Here is a 16,291-nt window from a genome sequence, read left to right on the forward strand (position 1 = left end):
CCAGGGTCTACCGAGTGAAACCCAGATAAATGTATTGTTTGAGGAAGAAGTGTGACAAGTGAATGAAGTATGGTCAAAATTTATCTCCCATGCATGCTGTGTCGCCTGATATAAATCATAGAATATCAACGTTCTTAGCCTTAAAAGGAAAGAGATTTGCTCACAGAGTTTGATGAATATAAAAAATTTAGTTTTCTGACTTTCTATTAAATTTCTGGAATGGTTTCCTGCTGCATGTATGTCTACCTATACCCTTAAAATAAAGCCCTATTACTGAATTCATTCTTTACGACCTGTAAAACTTTAATTATCCTTCAGAGATTCAAATTATTTTGTGAAAATTAAGTGAGCAATTTTTGCTTGGCACGTACTAGATGCTTAATACATGGTGGCTATTTATTACAACATTAAGGTCAGAAATGACCATTGTAGAGGGAAACTGCATAGTGTAGTAGATTAGAGCAAATAATATGGAGTCTGACTACTTTGTACAAACCCCAGGTTTGATACTTACTAATCATATGGCCCAGGGTGAGTTACTCAGTATATTTAATTGGAGGTAATACCACTACAAATTCTAATGAGTTGTTACGAAAATTTAATGTTAAAATACTTCCTGAAAAATAGTGAGTACTGGATACACTCACAATAAAATAAACAATAAATAAATAAATGAATAGAAATGATACTCATTAAATTTTCTTTGGAATATGTCAGACCAATTCTCAGTAACCATAAGTAACTGAGAATTCTTGGACTGAGACCACTGTAACTGTGCTTCTAAACGTCAGTCCTTTTAAAATATATTCTTCAAAATTAGCTACATCTTCATAAAGAAAATTATAACTCATTTTCCACCATTTAATTTTTTAATTAAGTACATAAGACTAGAATACTTAGTCTTATGTGTAGTAACAAGATACTACAAGATTAGCCATAGATTCTCACTAAATGTCTGCAGACCACAGTAATTGAAATATTTTCAAAAATATGTTGAACTTGTCAAATGTAATAATCTGTATATTAATCAGTTTATAGATCAGAAAAAAATAAATAACAAAAAAAACTCTAAACAATGTACTTTATGATTAGAATCTCAAATTTTTACAGTTAAGAATGCATTCTTTCCAGCTACTCAGGAGGCTGGGGCAGGAGAATGGCGTGAACCCAGGAGGCGGAGCTTGCAGTGAGCCGAGATCGCGCCACTGCACTCCAGCCGGGGCAGAGTGAAACTCCGCCTCAAAAAAAAAAAAAAAAAAAAAAAAAGAAGGCATTTTTTTGCCCTAAAGTAAGTTGGGGATTCATTAATTATTTAAGTCTTAAATTTGATTACATTTATTCATATTAATAATTCATATTAAACAAAATATCCGTTGAATTAAAATTATGTCACAAAATACACGTGAATAATCATCATGGCTAAGAGTGGTTAGTAAGTGACATACAGTAAAACAGGTATCTATATTTCAAAAAAGATAACAGTAACAATCTATGTTATAAATTACAAGTAAGTAATATCATTTCTATAATGTAAACTGCATCTTTCATTTTGTGGCCTTTAGAATTATATTGCCTGAGTTCAACTCCAGATTTTATTTGTTACTATGAGTATAAACTTGTGCAGAGTTCTTTACCTTCGCCTTCTTGTGCTTGAGTTTCAAGCATTATTTTAATTGTTAGATTGAAATGTGAACTACATTTTTTTAATCCTCACAACAATGTATACACTATGGTTGAATGTCCCCTCCAAAACTCATATTGAAACTTATTTGCTATTGTGACAGAGTTAAGAGTTGGGATCTTTAAGAGGTGATTAGGTCAGGAGGGTTTTGTCTTCATAAATTTATTAATACTATTACTGCCTAAATCAGGAGTGAGTTAGTTATTTGAAGAGTGGGCTCCTGATAAAAGAATAAATTTGCACCCTATTTGCTCTCTGTATTGCATGCTTGCTTGCCCTCTGCCATGTCATATCTCAGCATGAAGGCCCTCAACAGATGCCAGCACCTTGATCTTGGACTTTGTAGCCTCTAGAACTTTGAGCCAAATAAACTTCTATTCTTTATAAATTACCCAGTCTGTGGTATTCTGTTATAGCAACGGAAAACAGACTATGACACTTTGCATTGTTATTATCCTCATTGTACATAGGAGGAAACTGAAGCACAAGAAGGTAAAGAACTCTGTGTAAGTTCATAGGCACAGTAACAAATAAAATCAGGAGTCAAACTCAGGCACTTTAATCCCAAAGGCCACAAAATAAAAAATGCAGTTTACATAGAAGAAATGATTTGCTTATTTGCAATGTAACTTGTTTTTTTAAAAAGGCATGACTAATTGTGTGTTTATAATATTCATATTTAAGTTTTTATAATCATAGTATATGAAATATTAAAAACATCTCCCAGGTGACATATTTCTTTACACAAAATAAATATTTAATTTGATAATGAAGATTTGTCAGCTAGATTAATAATTCCAATACATTAATTCCTATCTACACAAATGGTGAAATAACAGCTACAGAAATTTAATATTCACTAAACATGTCTCTCTGCAGTCATTACTTAAAATACATATCACAAATAGTATGTATTTTTTTCTTTCTTAATGTGTTATTTAAAAGATAAATAAAATGGAGATAGTTACTTAAAAACATAAATCTTCACACATGACTGGATCTTAAGTAAATTTAATATAATTTTGAAGATTAGATAAATAATATTAGACTTCCATTAATTCTGGATACTAAAGGGCAATAACCAAAACACTCTATTATCTGTGTCCTCAGAAGTCAGATCTTCTAAGTCTCTGCTCATCCTGCTACCACTCTATTGCGTTTGCTGCTATAGAGTAAAATTTTTCTATTCTTCTCTATATCTGTTAGCTTCTGAAAACTTCTGGTTTCTATTATCTCATTGGATGTATTACTTCATAATTCTGCTGCACATTTCTTATGCTTTCTCATTTTGCACATTGCATCCTTGCAGCTCTCTTGTACTCTAATTTCTATTGCCCTTTACTATTTAGGTCTATCATAAAATTATCTCCAGACAAAAGGACTAATTGAGGCAGTTATTTGAGTATAGTGTGTTGCTGAGAAAAATTCATTTTCCTGATAGCTTGTCAATTACATCACTGAATGGACAGTGTATGAACCAGGTTAGGAGTCGTAGGTCAAATTTTAGGACAGCAAAAGTGACTGGAAATATAAGGGGGAAATCCTAGAAAGATAGGGACCACGGAATGGGAGCTATAATGTCTGCATACAAAGTGCCCTCAAATCCTGGCTGACTCTTAAATTACTCATATGTAGGGCAAGACACTAAGAAATCTGATGAAAACCTCAGAGGCTGGAAAGTTGTAAAGTTGCTGAGCAGAGACTTCAATTGCTGTCTGGTGCTAGCAAAAGAGAATTTAGAGTTCAAATCCTGCCAAGTGAGAGGGGCTTTGTAAACACCTCGGGCATTTCATTATTTTAAAAAAAAAAAAAAAAAAAGACAAGGCTTGCCCTAAAATTGAAGATCACCAAGGATAAGGAATATGCCCTAAGACTAAAGACAGTGCCAAAAATCCCCATATATCCTAACAACGTATAAGTCAAAGTCTCCAAAAACACAGGGTAGTTAGCCAATTATTTCACCACCTCCTAGAATAATAATAAGGAATGGTCAGATGGACAAAACAGAATCTAGAGTCTTTACAACAAATCTGCCATAACGATTTATATATAACATTAACAATAAATTACTAGACGTACAAAGAAAAAAACACAAATGTGATTCATATCAAGTAAAATAACAGTCAATTGAAGTAGACCTGAATATGAACCGGATATTGGAATTAGCAGACAATAATTTTTAAATAATTATTACATTTAGGACATAAAGGCAAAATAGTCACAATAAGTGAAAGAGACTCTCAACAGAGAAAAAAAAAACTTCATAAAAAAAGGCAAATTCTAGAACATAAATGTATAATATCCAATGTGAGAAATACACTGAATGGATTCAATGGCAGCTCGGAGAAAGTAGTGAAAAGATCAAATAAACTTGAAGACAAATTAATATATGTTATTCAATCTGAATATAAAAGAAAGTAAAATCTTAAAAATTACAGAGCATTACTGATCTCTAAGGTAGTATCATGAAGAATACCTAGCTAATTGATGTTCCCAGAGGGGAGGAGAAAGAGAAAGGGACAGAAACAATGTTTAAGAAAATCATGACCAGGACCACTTAACTCCAAAGCACATACTTGTAGTCCCAGATTAATGTTTTTTAAATACCACATTGGCACATTATAGTCAAACGGCTAACATTTTAAAAGGAAGAGAAAAATTTTGTAAATATCTAGGAATGAAAAGACACATTACCTATGGTATAACAATGATATGAAAATTGAATTATTAGAAAAAATAAAAGTTTAAAGACAATGAGTTAAACTTTTTAAAGTATTGAAAAAAATGCAAGAAAGGAATATCCATTAAGGATTTCATATTCAGAAAAGTATCTTTCAAAAATTAGGGAAAACATGACATCTTAAGATAGACAAAAACTGAATAGATTTGTTGCTACAGGTCTGCATTACAAAAGATGCAAAAGTTATTCAGCCTGAAAAGAAATAATAAGGGATGAAAACTTAGGTTAATAGATAGAAAGAAGACTATTAGAAGGTAAACATCGGGGCAAACAAAGAAGATTAACTGTTTTATTTTCTTGATTCCTTTAAACATAACTGACTAATTAAATCTAAAATAATGAAAGCAATATTTTGGGATTTATTTATTTATTTATTTATTTATTTTTTAGACGGAGTCTCGCTCTGTTGCCCAGGCTGGAGTGCAGTGGTGCGATCTCAGCTCACTGCAAGCTCCACATCCTGGGTTCAGGCCATTCTCCTGCCTCAGCCTCCTGAGTAGAAAGGACTACAGGAGCCTGTCACCACGCCCGGCTAATTTTTTTGTATTTTTTTGTAGAGACAGGGTTTCATTGTGTTAGCCAGGATGGTCTAGATCTCCTGACCTGATGATCTGCCCACCTCGGCCTCCCAAAGTGCTGGGATTACAGGTGTAAACCACTGTACCCGGCCATATATTGGGATTTAGAATGTGAAAGATTACCGTATGTGAGAATGCTAGCTAAAAGGTTGGGAGGGCATAGATTGAATTATATTACTATAAAATTCTGACATTTATGGTAAGTATTATATTAATTCAAGGTAGAATATTATAGGAATGCATATTTAATCCCTAGAGTAGACACACACACACACACACACACATGAAGAGATGGAGAAAAGTGGGGAGAGAGAGAGAGAGAAAACAAGTCAGTACAGGATGCCTACATTTTACTTTAGCCACTTCTATCTTATACCATCTAGCTCCTTGCCAGAGCAATAAGGCAAGAAAAAAAAAGCACAAATATAGGGGGGAAAAAAAAAGAAAGAAAATTGTCTTTATTCGAAGACCACAAAATTATGCATGAGAAAAATCCTAGAGAAAATTAAATTATTTTACAAATGTGTGAATAATACATCCTTTAAAGCTATGATAATCAATAAATTGAGGAACTGGCATAAAGGGAAACAAATACATCAATGAAAGTGAGTAGGAGTCTAAAAATAAATGCAAACATAATTTGTCAACATTTTTTCAACAAGTCACCAAGGATATCTAATGGATTTTTTTAAGTCTCTATAATAAATGGGGCTATAGTTAGTGGTTATGTACATAGAAATCAGGCATCTTGATTCTACCACATACCATATGTAAAAATTAATTCAAGAATATCACAGAGTAACGATAAAAGTTAAAACTCTAAAATTTTCAAAAGTAATCCTAGAAGACTATCTTTCAGAGGTTGTGATAGTGAAAGATTTCTTAGAGAATATTTTTTTAAAAAAACATAAAATAGTGAACTTCAGAATTCAATATTTCTGCTCATGAAAAGTCATCAAGAATAAAATAAAATCACATGTTTCAAATTGAGGGTTTTTTTGTTTTTTTTTTTTTTTTTTTTTTTTGAGACGGAGTCTTGCTCTGTCACCCAGGCTAGAGTGCAGTGGCGTGATCTCGGCTCACTGCAAGCTCTGCCTCCTGGGTTCACACCGTTCTCCTGCCTCAGTCTCCCGAGTAGCTGGGACTACAGGCACCCGCCACTATGCCCAGCTAATTTTTTTGTACAGGCTAATGCCTGTAATCCCAGCACTTTGGGAGGCCAAGGCAGGTGGATCACAAGGTCAAGAGACTGAGACCATTCTGTCCAACATGGTGAAACCCCATCTCCACTAAAAATACAAAAATTAGCTGGGCATGGTGGTGCGTGCCTGTAGTCTCAACTACTTGGGAGGCTGAGGCAGGAGAATCGCTTGAACCCGGGAGGCAGAGGTTGCAGGGAGCTGAGATGGTGCCACTGTATTACAGCCTGGCAACAGAGTGAGATGCTGTCTCAAAGAAAAAAAAACAAAAAATCATTGAATCATTTGATTCAAATCTTCAATATCAAAGAATTAAGTTATTTCTCTTCTACATTTATCTACTCAAGCATTACATGATAGATACATTAACAATGTGATAATAAATTTTAAAAAAACAAAGACAATAGTGTTAATAGTATCATTATACGATTGCTACTGTACTGTAAAAACTCAGCTAACACCCAAATAACACCTGATATCTAAAACAATGCTTAAAAATATTCCACAGTTTTAAGTTAAAAACATGTGTTAAATAAAAAGGTTTTCTTACTATCTTTAGTGAATTCACAATAGAGTATAACTGAATATGTGCTGCAGAGGCTTTAGATCCATGAACAATACACAGACAAAAATATAGTCACAAAAATTAAGCAACAGAGTAGAGTTTCAAGCCAAATGTTTCACAACTTTTTTAAAAAAGAAGATGACAATAGACTTTGTTGTTTGTTTTTCTTTTCTTTTTTTGGAGGGGTTAGGGAGGGAGTCTTGCTCTGTAACCCAGGCTGGAGTGCAGTGGCATGATCTTGGCTCACTGCAAGCTCCGCTTCCCAGGTTCAAGCAATTATTCTGCCCCATCCTCCAAAGTAGTTGGAACTACAGGTGTGCACCATGCCCAACTAATTTTTGTATTTTTAGTAGAGATGAGGTTTCACCATGTTGGCTAGGCTGGTCACAAACTCCTGACCTCTGGTGACCTTCCCACCTCTGCCTCCCAAAGTGTTGGGATTACAGACATGAGCCACTGTGCCTGGCCTAGACTTTGTTTATTTATCAAAATAACTCAAAAGTAAACAGAAAATTTCCATAAATGATTTAGTGTGTTTTATGGCCTATTTTTTTTTTTAATCTCACATACAGTCTTTCAAATATGTGATTTTAGGGGTTTTCCTTCCTTTTATTCTAATGTGACTGATTTTAAGAGAACTGAATCTTCCTCGCTTTCCAAAAAAATCAGTATCTTCTTAAGATCATATTCCTCTTAGAGTAATAACTGATTTTTACGGATGTTAGGGGAAGTGAAACAATTATAAGAATGAAACTCCATTCAGGAATATACAGGGCTCTTTTTCTAACATTGTCACCTCTACAGCTCGCATATCATTTCTGTCAATGGAGATCCAAGTGTGAGGCCCGATATTAAACAGTATGCAAGTGGCCTAAAGGGGTTCACACAATTTACAGTACAGGAAAACATAAAGTGAATATTTTTCTAGACTAAAGGCTGTTGTTTTCAGTTTTTATTTTTTACTTACTAATCTGTGTATTAACTCTTAATTGAAAAAAGCAAGACAAGCAAATTGTAAAAATGATTTTAAAAAAATACTTAATACTTCTCCCACCCCAATCCTCTATTCCATTTCTCTTTCTCTCCAGAAGCAGTCATGATGTCCAACCTCTTGGCTCTCCATCCTGAATTATTCTACTATTTGTAAACAAACTATTCTATGTTGTATATAATAAACAAATGTAACTGCACAGTTGAGAAATATTCCAGAACTGTTTTCACGGTTAATAATAGAATTTAAAATTCCAAGATCCAAACCATGAATTTCAGAAGATGTGTTCTTGCCTCCCAGGCAGCTCAACTGTAGGAACCCACACACAGAAAAGTATTTTGAAAAGCATAAAGTGTAACACAAGGGAGAGGTTCTAAGCATTGCTTTTGAAGTGGAAAGAAGCCCCTTGGAGGTTCTTAGTTAAGAGGAATAAGTCTCACCAGTGGCTTTTCTCCACTCTTGCTTTACTTCATGAAATGGAACTCAAACCCTAGCTCATGGCCCTCTCAGAGGGACACAGGAAGATGTGAAAGTGACTGAGGCACTATTGTTCTGCATCCAAACTAATACCTGACCCAACACATGGCATGACCTGGAGCAGAGCTGCTATAAAATGTAATTCTCCCTTAACCCCTCCATGTAAATCATCAGAAAGCTTCCCTCCACTGATTTAAACAAATTTGGTCTTTGACCTCTAGAGTTAGAATTGGCCGCAACATCTCTTTCAGATGGTTGTAGTATTGAGTGTTTGATGTGTGTTAAGTATCATAAAACACAATACTATTTCATGATAGATCTTCAAATAATGCTACATATGTCCAAAGTCACGGTAACAGTCTCTTTATTCCAAGTAAATCGGTAGCATAAAATACTGCAGGTTAATGGAATAATGCACTTTGTTGTATCAAGATTTCACGTACAATGCAGCTGTGATTTGTAGTGTTGTTCAACCAGTTGCAACACCTGTCAACATGCTTCCTCTAGTAACTTCAAAAGGCTTCCAATAAATACCAAATGTTTAAAAGAGTGCTTGTGTATAGGTGAGAATATTTCTAGGTCTGTGATTTTTGGTATTTTAGCAGTAGGATTGGTACAAATGTTCATAAAGCAATCAGCTGCTTAATAACCTAGTTGCAAACATTCAAGTCTGACAATTTGAAATGCCACGGAAGACTCTAAAATTACATTTCTTCAGTTTTTTTTTTGGGGGGGGGGAACTAACAATATACTGAACAATTTTAAATAAAATTTAAACTCTGTAGTTAGAGCAAGTTTTCCAATCAAAAATTATTTTCATAATTTCTATAAAATTTTTAAGGATGTTTCAAAGAGCTCCAACAGAATATAGACATATTTATATATACATACATATATGTGTTTAAATCTCTGAATTGAAATGAATTTCAACCTCTCTTGGTAAATAATGTTTAATAAACTGTCATACAGGAAGATATTGTATTGAATATAGTATTAAAATGTTTTGGTACTTAATAGTTCAAAAACTTGCTTTATTTAATTGAGACCAACTGGCCTCATTGCTTCTTATAAACTTTGCAATATATATTCAGTAAAAAGGAATAAAAATGAACAGATGTTTCTCCTTAAAAAAGGCAGACAAAGATTTTTCTTACACAATAAATCATCTACTAGTGGATTTCCAGGACATTGCTTCAGGCTGTTTAGGTATAAAACTTACAAAGATAAAAAAGGTTTTACCTCTGTATGGATCCAAAATTGGTAAAGAAGATTGAACTGAAGATGAACAGCATATACTGAAGGGGGTATGAAGAGGGCCAGGGGAGAGTAGAAAATCTGAAAGATAAAATTTTTAAAAAATTAATTTGCATATATGAATTCTCAATGCTTTGTTAATGGTTCAATATTCTGAAATGCATATTTCTTCAGCAAATATATCTCATTGTACATACTGTATATTTTATTGTCATGCTTACTTTGCAACATTAATATTCCACATGGTGATAAAGTTACAGACATGTTGGAGCTAAGGCCGCTAGACTTTGATTTTGCATTTAATATTGTCTAGTTAAAATATTATATGTTATGTGTTATTTCTTTAATTTTAAAAAGGTTGGATGTGTTTTCTGGAATTAAAGCGTTTTTTATATACACACAAATACTCTATGTTGAACAACGTAGGAATGGATGACTTTATTCCTTTGACAGCTCCCAAATTCAGTATTATTACCTGGCATTTTCAATAATAATGTAAAATTATAATAAAAGAAAGTAATTTCATATAAAAAGAGGACAGCATATACTTTTCCTTTTAATTTTGGTTTTATATGGTTGATTGATGACATCATATCTCTTAATTTTTTCAAAGTTATTAGGAAGGAGGTATGATATGTTTCCATGGTGAAAACAAATTTAAAAGGTCCATATTACCTAATAAACAGAAATGCCTCTGCCTTGGAAAAACAACTTACAATTAAATCACAGAACTGATTAGAATTAACTAATGAACATGATCTGCTTGTTCTGTTAATGACTTTGATCCCCAAGAGTGGTTTTATGTTGGAAGGAAACATTTTATTAAATGCGAGACTAAATAACCAAATAAGAGTAAAATGAATCCGACTTTCACTTTACATTTCTGATTTTATAGAGTTTATATTTCTGAAAGACTGGATGTTTTAAAAGCATTTCTTCTGAGAATTATAATTTTATTTTAAAATTATTTTACAACTTTTGTTCTCAATTATGCAAAATGTAATTTCAAGGATATTTAGCAATGATGATGCATTTAAAACTCGTCTAGTTCTTGTTTTCAAATCTGTCATAAAAAATTTCAACTGTCATCATAAGTAGAATTTTTAAAATATAAATGAGTTATTAAGCAATGGCATAGATTAGTGAGCAAAAGAATACTGGGCTCTTATTCAATAGATCAATTTTTAGTCCATGGTTCCACTTTAATCCATAGTTCACTAGAGACTTAGTCAAATTTTAGGCCATAGTTCCACTTAGTGATATTTACTAAGTTCTTAAGCTTCTCTAGGCTTCAGGTTCCTGAAATTAGTGGTGGAGGGGAAAACCATTTAAAATATAGTCATCCTTTCTGTTCCAAAACATCTGTGCTACTATGATTTGATTGTTTCATAATGTATTAAAACAATTATCCCCCAATAGGTTAATAGCAAAGTACTTGCAAAACATATATGGCCTATGATATAAGTTCTCTAAGTTGAGGGGTATTTGGGAATCTCCTCTTTGAGAGGTGAGAAAAATTATAAAACAACTTATTTTGGATGGTTAATAAGTAGTTCTGTTTGGAAAGACTATGCATAGCAGATGAATATTTATAGTTCATTATCATTTCCCAAAGTGTGGAGAAGTAGTCCCTTGAAATAATACCAGCTATTATGGAAAATGTGGTTATATGATCAGAGAAGTCGTGAAGGGGTAAATTAAACAAGCAAAGTTTCTTTAACACAGGTCTTTTAAGAGCTTTTACCATGCTAATGTGAATCACAAGTCTATTAGCACACAGACTACTTTCTTGATGAGTTTTCCATAGGATTATATTTTCTTAACTCATTTTATGAAACAGTGTGCTAAATCTTACATATTGGTAATATAATGAGGAACTGACCAATGGAAAAATAAGCTCACTATGAATTCCAAAATATCGTATTTCTAACAAAAAATATAGGTGAGGAAATAATTCACATGAATCACATGAGTGATAATTACTTATGATTAATACAGTTCTAGAAAAAGGGTCTAATGACACAATCAAGGTTCTAATTTTTACAATGGAAAGCACTTAGTAAATGTTGTCCAGGTAAGAGAATTCTCACTTTTCTTCTCTACCTCCAAACTTTGCATTTCCAAATCCTACATAGCTTATAAAACCAATTTAAAGGCCACTTCCATTATAAATCTTTATATGGTACTAACTCGACCGAAGAAACTTCTTCCTCAAACTCAGAGTAACTTGGTAGCTGGATTAGGGACATTATACCGTTTACCAAATACATCCATATCTACCATGCATTCAAACCTATGTCATTCAGACTCTTAGTTTCTTTAGCTTTAAATTACACTGTCTATCCTAGGTTATTTTATTGTCTTGTAGAAGTCATATATAATAGGGCTATAATGGAGAGAAACAACCCAGACCTATATGTTTGAGGAAAGAATGAGTACAAGCCTGAAGGCGATCTAAGGCTAACAGACAGAAGATGAGTGGATTTTATTCTCTTACTAAGTGAACGTGGCAAGCAGGGGTTGTGTGAGACAGTATTATGAAGCAAGAAACAACCTGGCATTTAGGGGGAGCTACACATGTTTGATATCGTAGAAGGTGTTGGAGAGTAGTGTGGCTAGAAATCAGGTTGGACCATGGGGTTTCTGGACAGACCTCAGGGAATCCACGAATCTCCTGATGCTGCCATAATAACGTGTGAGCCCGTGTGCATGGGAGAGTGTGCATTTTTCTAAAGAAACAATTGATAGCCTTCATCAGTGAGTCTTCAGTATGTCTGTGCCTCACAGCCAACACAGAAAAATAATTTAGACAGTGGCTAAACCAGAGAAGGGAACCATTTCAAGAAGATTAGGCATAAGGAAACAATTCACATCTTTTTAAGCATGTAAGAAATAGAAAATATAAAAATATGTTTGGAACCTATTTCAATAGCCCAGAGAAAAGTGATGCATATTTAATCACAGCAGTAGCCAAGAGGATGGAGCAGTAAAGTACATGCAACAGATTTAAGGATTTGGCAGCTATTCAAACATAGGAGTTGAGAGGCATGTAGCAGTGTCAAAAGACACTCAGATTTCTGGCTTGTCTATTGGCGATATTGTTCACCAAGAAGGTGAACAGGAAGAATAGGTGGTAAAGTTCAACTTGAGGAATGTCGTGTTGGGGTCTATGAGGTGTGTGTCCAGGAAGCTATTGAGTAAGATTTTGGAAACATCTGTCTGGAATTACATCTCAGGGAATCAGCAAGTGTCTTGTTTGAACTTGTTGATATGGGTGTCATGCAAATATCAATTTTATTTGGCTTATAGGTGTGTCCACAGTGGGAAGCTAGCCGAAGATGCAACTCTGTGAGCAGTCAGGAGTGGCCGTAAATGAGGCTGATACAGGACAGTCTCAGAGGTGGGAAAGATCTAGTAGCTAGCATTATCAGATACGATGAGAAATTTTTAAGAGAGAGAGAAGACTCCCAGTTAGTGTCCAAGTGAGACAGGAACTGAAAAAAAAGAAGTGACATGGAATTTGCAAGTATGAATCAGCAGAACAGTAGGCCTAGAATGCAGACCTAAAATTCACAAACCCAAGTTAGTAAGTTTAAGAATCAGCCAGAGGAGGTAACAAAATGAAAACAGGGATGACTTCTATGTTTCTCTGATAACAAAAAAGGAGACAGCTGAATGTATTCCTGCAATAAAACAATGGATGAGGGAGGAGATATTACCCGTGTATTTATTTTTTTAATGTGAGAGATCTTACTATATTTATGGCTTATTCAGAAGGAGGCAGTTGAAACGAAGAGAGAAAATGCCAAGACTATCTGATAGGACAAAGTCCAAGAGAAAAAAATATAAGGTAAGAGCAATGTCACCAACCTAAGGATTAGACCAACTGAAGAGAGGTGAGCATTTTCTATAAAACTAGAGGTAAGAATGCATGTTCATCACTTGTGAGTTCATGAATTTTAATTGAATATGTATGAACAGGGAAGACTAGATAAGGAAAACTGAAAAAAAGAAAAAAACTCACATTTCTCTTTGAAGTTTTAAATATGTTCAAGAGGCAGGAGTGGGGAAGAGATCTTGAAGAGACCATGAAATTCTGAAGAGTTTCCCCAAGGTAGAGAGGAGAAAATAGAGCAGTCTCCTGTTCATGACTTGGTACACAGTGTTTAGGAATCAGTTGGATCTGAATCCATACATGGAGGGGCACCAAACTGCTGACCTGGTGCAAGAGGAAGCCCGTAGCACTCAGCAATCTGGATGTGGGAGTGAAGAGGGTAGATGACTGGATTTACTCATGGCCTGAAGATTTCAAGGCACAGGATTTCAGCAGAGGATGCAGACTGTGCTTCGCAGAGTCATGGAAATTAGGCATCTTAATTTGGACAAGGTAAGAAGTAAAGTGAGGAGGCAATGACAGAAAATGTAGGAGGTGAGAGAGTAAAGTACTCCAGACTGTCCTTCACAGAGTCATGGAAATTAGGCATCTTAATTTGGACAAGGTAAGAAGTAAAGTAAGGAGACAATGACAAATAGAAAATGTAGGAGGTGAGAGAGTAAAGTACTCCACGACTAAGCTGCTAAGCAAGTGGCTAAATGGTAAACATAAAATTACTTTCAAATAAATGAAAAACAAAAAAACTTTTGAACTCTAGAATTCATGTCTGCTTTATTTTAATAGTTCAGAAACATTTTATTAACATTACTAATGTATCTATTTCTAGGATTTTTATTTATTTTTATAATATTAATTTAGAGAAAAAGCAACTAAAAAATGTTCATCAGAATTGAGAAACTAAGGATTGAAGAATCAAATAGTATGTGCCACATTCCTTAAGTCTATGATTGGTAATGACACAGATCAAAATTACCTGATTATAGATAGAGAGTATTGATCTCTGTCCTTAAGACGTATCTACTTAGATTTTATGTTTGAAATAAGGGTTTGTGTTTCTATTTAGAAAGTCATTAAGTAACCTATGTCTATCTTTCTGGTCCCATTTCTATGCACTTAACCATTTCCTTTTGACCCCATTCCACCATTTTATACATCCTATGTTCTAGCCATACTCATACTGTTATGAGTTGAATTGATTTTCACTAACATGATATGTGAGACTCTGGCACCCAGTACCTCAGAATGTGTCTTTATGTGGAAACAGCATCTTTACAGAGGTAATCAAGTTAAAATTAGATGGGTCCTAATCCAGGAGGACTGGTCTTTGTATATAAAGGGGAAATTTAGACACAGAGACAGACATGCACACAGCGAGAATGGCACATGAAGACAAAGGCAGAGATCTCAATGACGCATCTTCAAGCAAAGGAATGCCAAAGCTGCAAACAACCAGAATCTAGGTGGGAGGCATGGAACTGAGTCTCCCTCACAGCCCTCAAAAGGAGCTAACCCTGCTGCCATCTTGATGTCAGGCTTCCAGGTTTTGGGACTGTAAGATAATAAATTTCTGTTGTTCTAAGCCATCTAGCTTTGGGTACTTTGTTACAGCAGCCCCAGGAAATTAATACACACACTACACATTTTTCTTGTTATTCCTAAAATTTATTATATTTTTCTATAATTTTGTGTTTTTACAGATGTTGTCCTTCTACATAATATTCTACGTACAACTTCCTCCATTGCAAAATTTTATTCATTACAGATTTGCTTCAAGCTTTATTTCTTCTATGAAGCTTTCCTTGACCCATAACAGTTCTCAGTGCAAAACACTTCTCTCTAAAACCTTCAAAATTTGTGGCAATGACTGTTCACTTACATGACTCCCTCCAAGCAAAACCATCACCTTGAGAACAAAAGCTCACTTCTTACTTATCGTTATATCCCCAATCTCTGCCACCATGATTGGCCTGGCTAGTCAAAATTATATATGGAAAAAAATGAGTGATGCACTATCAAAATAAGAACAATGACAAATAAAGGAGTTTACATTTTTAGCCACTTGTATATTTTAAATATGTGGCAACTTTAGAGGAAACTCAATCTGCTTCCTCTTGTTTATCATTCATTAGGAGGACTGCAAATGACTATCAAATCTCTGAAAAGAAAAACACTGAAAATCAGAGAATAATTTTAATTTTTACCAAATTTCAAAATGACTTTGAATATTTCTGTAAGCTACAGAATAATTAATTCCATTTTCCTGATGCATGCTAGCATTAGTCTTTGATACTAGCAATGATTCAAACTATCCAAGAGCCTCATTTCTTTAATGGACATAAACTTTGTCTTATTAGTCATTTTTAAATGCTGGATGAGGGTGAAGAAGGAATGCCTTGGAGTTCCGAGGCAAAGTTCTGAGAGAAGTTTTGTTTCTTTACTTCATGGGGGCTTAATGCATGCTTTCCTTCTGTGACAAAGAGTTATGAGAATTTATCCCCAGTGCATTCAAATGCATTACATCAAAGTTGTTAGTTTCTTATATCTTTATTTGTTCACATTTGTCTTCATATAACTCCAGCTCCCACATATTGAAAAACAGTCTTTGCTTATGTAGTTTGGCAGGGAGTACAATGTAATGAAAAGATCTGAGATTTCACTAAGTTTTCTCTGCAGTCTTATATGTAATATAAAAATAATATCACACATAAGAATCATACTTGATATATTTCAGAGAATTTCCACACTCACAAAGTGATCTTCAAAATAACCACATGAGGAGGCAGAGTAAATATTAAGAGGTCTATTTCACATGCAAAATCACTGAGACTCAAACATTAATTTGTTGGTTCAAATTAGCAAAATGAGTAAACAGCTAAACTAGCGTGGGACTCAGTTTTCTTTATTTCTAGTT

The 16,291-nt window shown here is 34.2% G+C and overlaps 1 protein-coding gene across 7 annotated transcripts in view; it reads right to left on the reverse strand.

The window, feature by feature from the left end:
- LOC105475614 (alkylglycerol monooxygenase) overlaps positions 1-16,291 on the reverse strand; it is a 423,463-nt gene that overhangs the window by 278,013 nt on the left and 129,159 nt on the right. For all 7 annotated transcript variants that reach the window (XR_011622194.1, XM_011731037.3, XM_011731035.2 and 4 more), the window contains exon 5: positions 9,471-9,566. Coding sequence is in view for 6 of the 7 variants with exons in the window: in XM_011731037.3 (XP_011729339.2) it covers positions 9,471-9,566 (96 nt within the window). In the remaining variant the exon portion in view is untranslated. The remainder of the gene's footprint in view (positions 1-9,470; positions 9,567-16,291) is intronic.

This window comes from Macaca nemestrina, chromosome 4, assembly GCF_043159975.1.
Source record: "Macaca nemestrina isolate mMacNem1 chromosome 4, mMacNem.hap1, whole genome shotgun sequence".
NCBI lineage: Eukaryota > Metazoa > Chordata > Mammalia > Primates > Cercopithecidae > Macaca > Macaca nemestrina.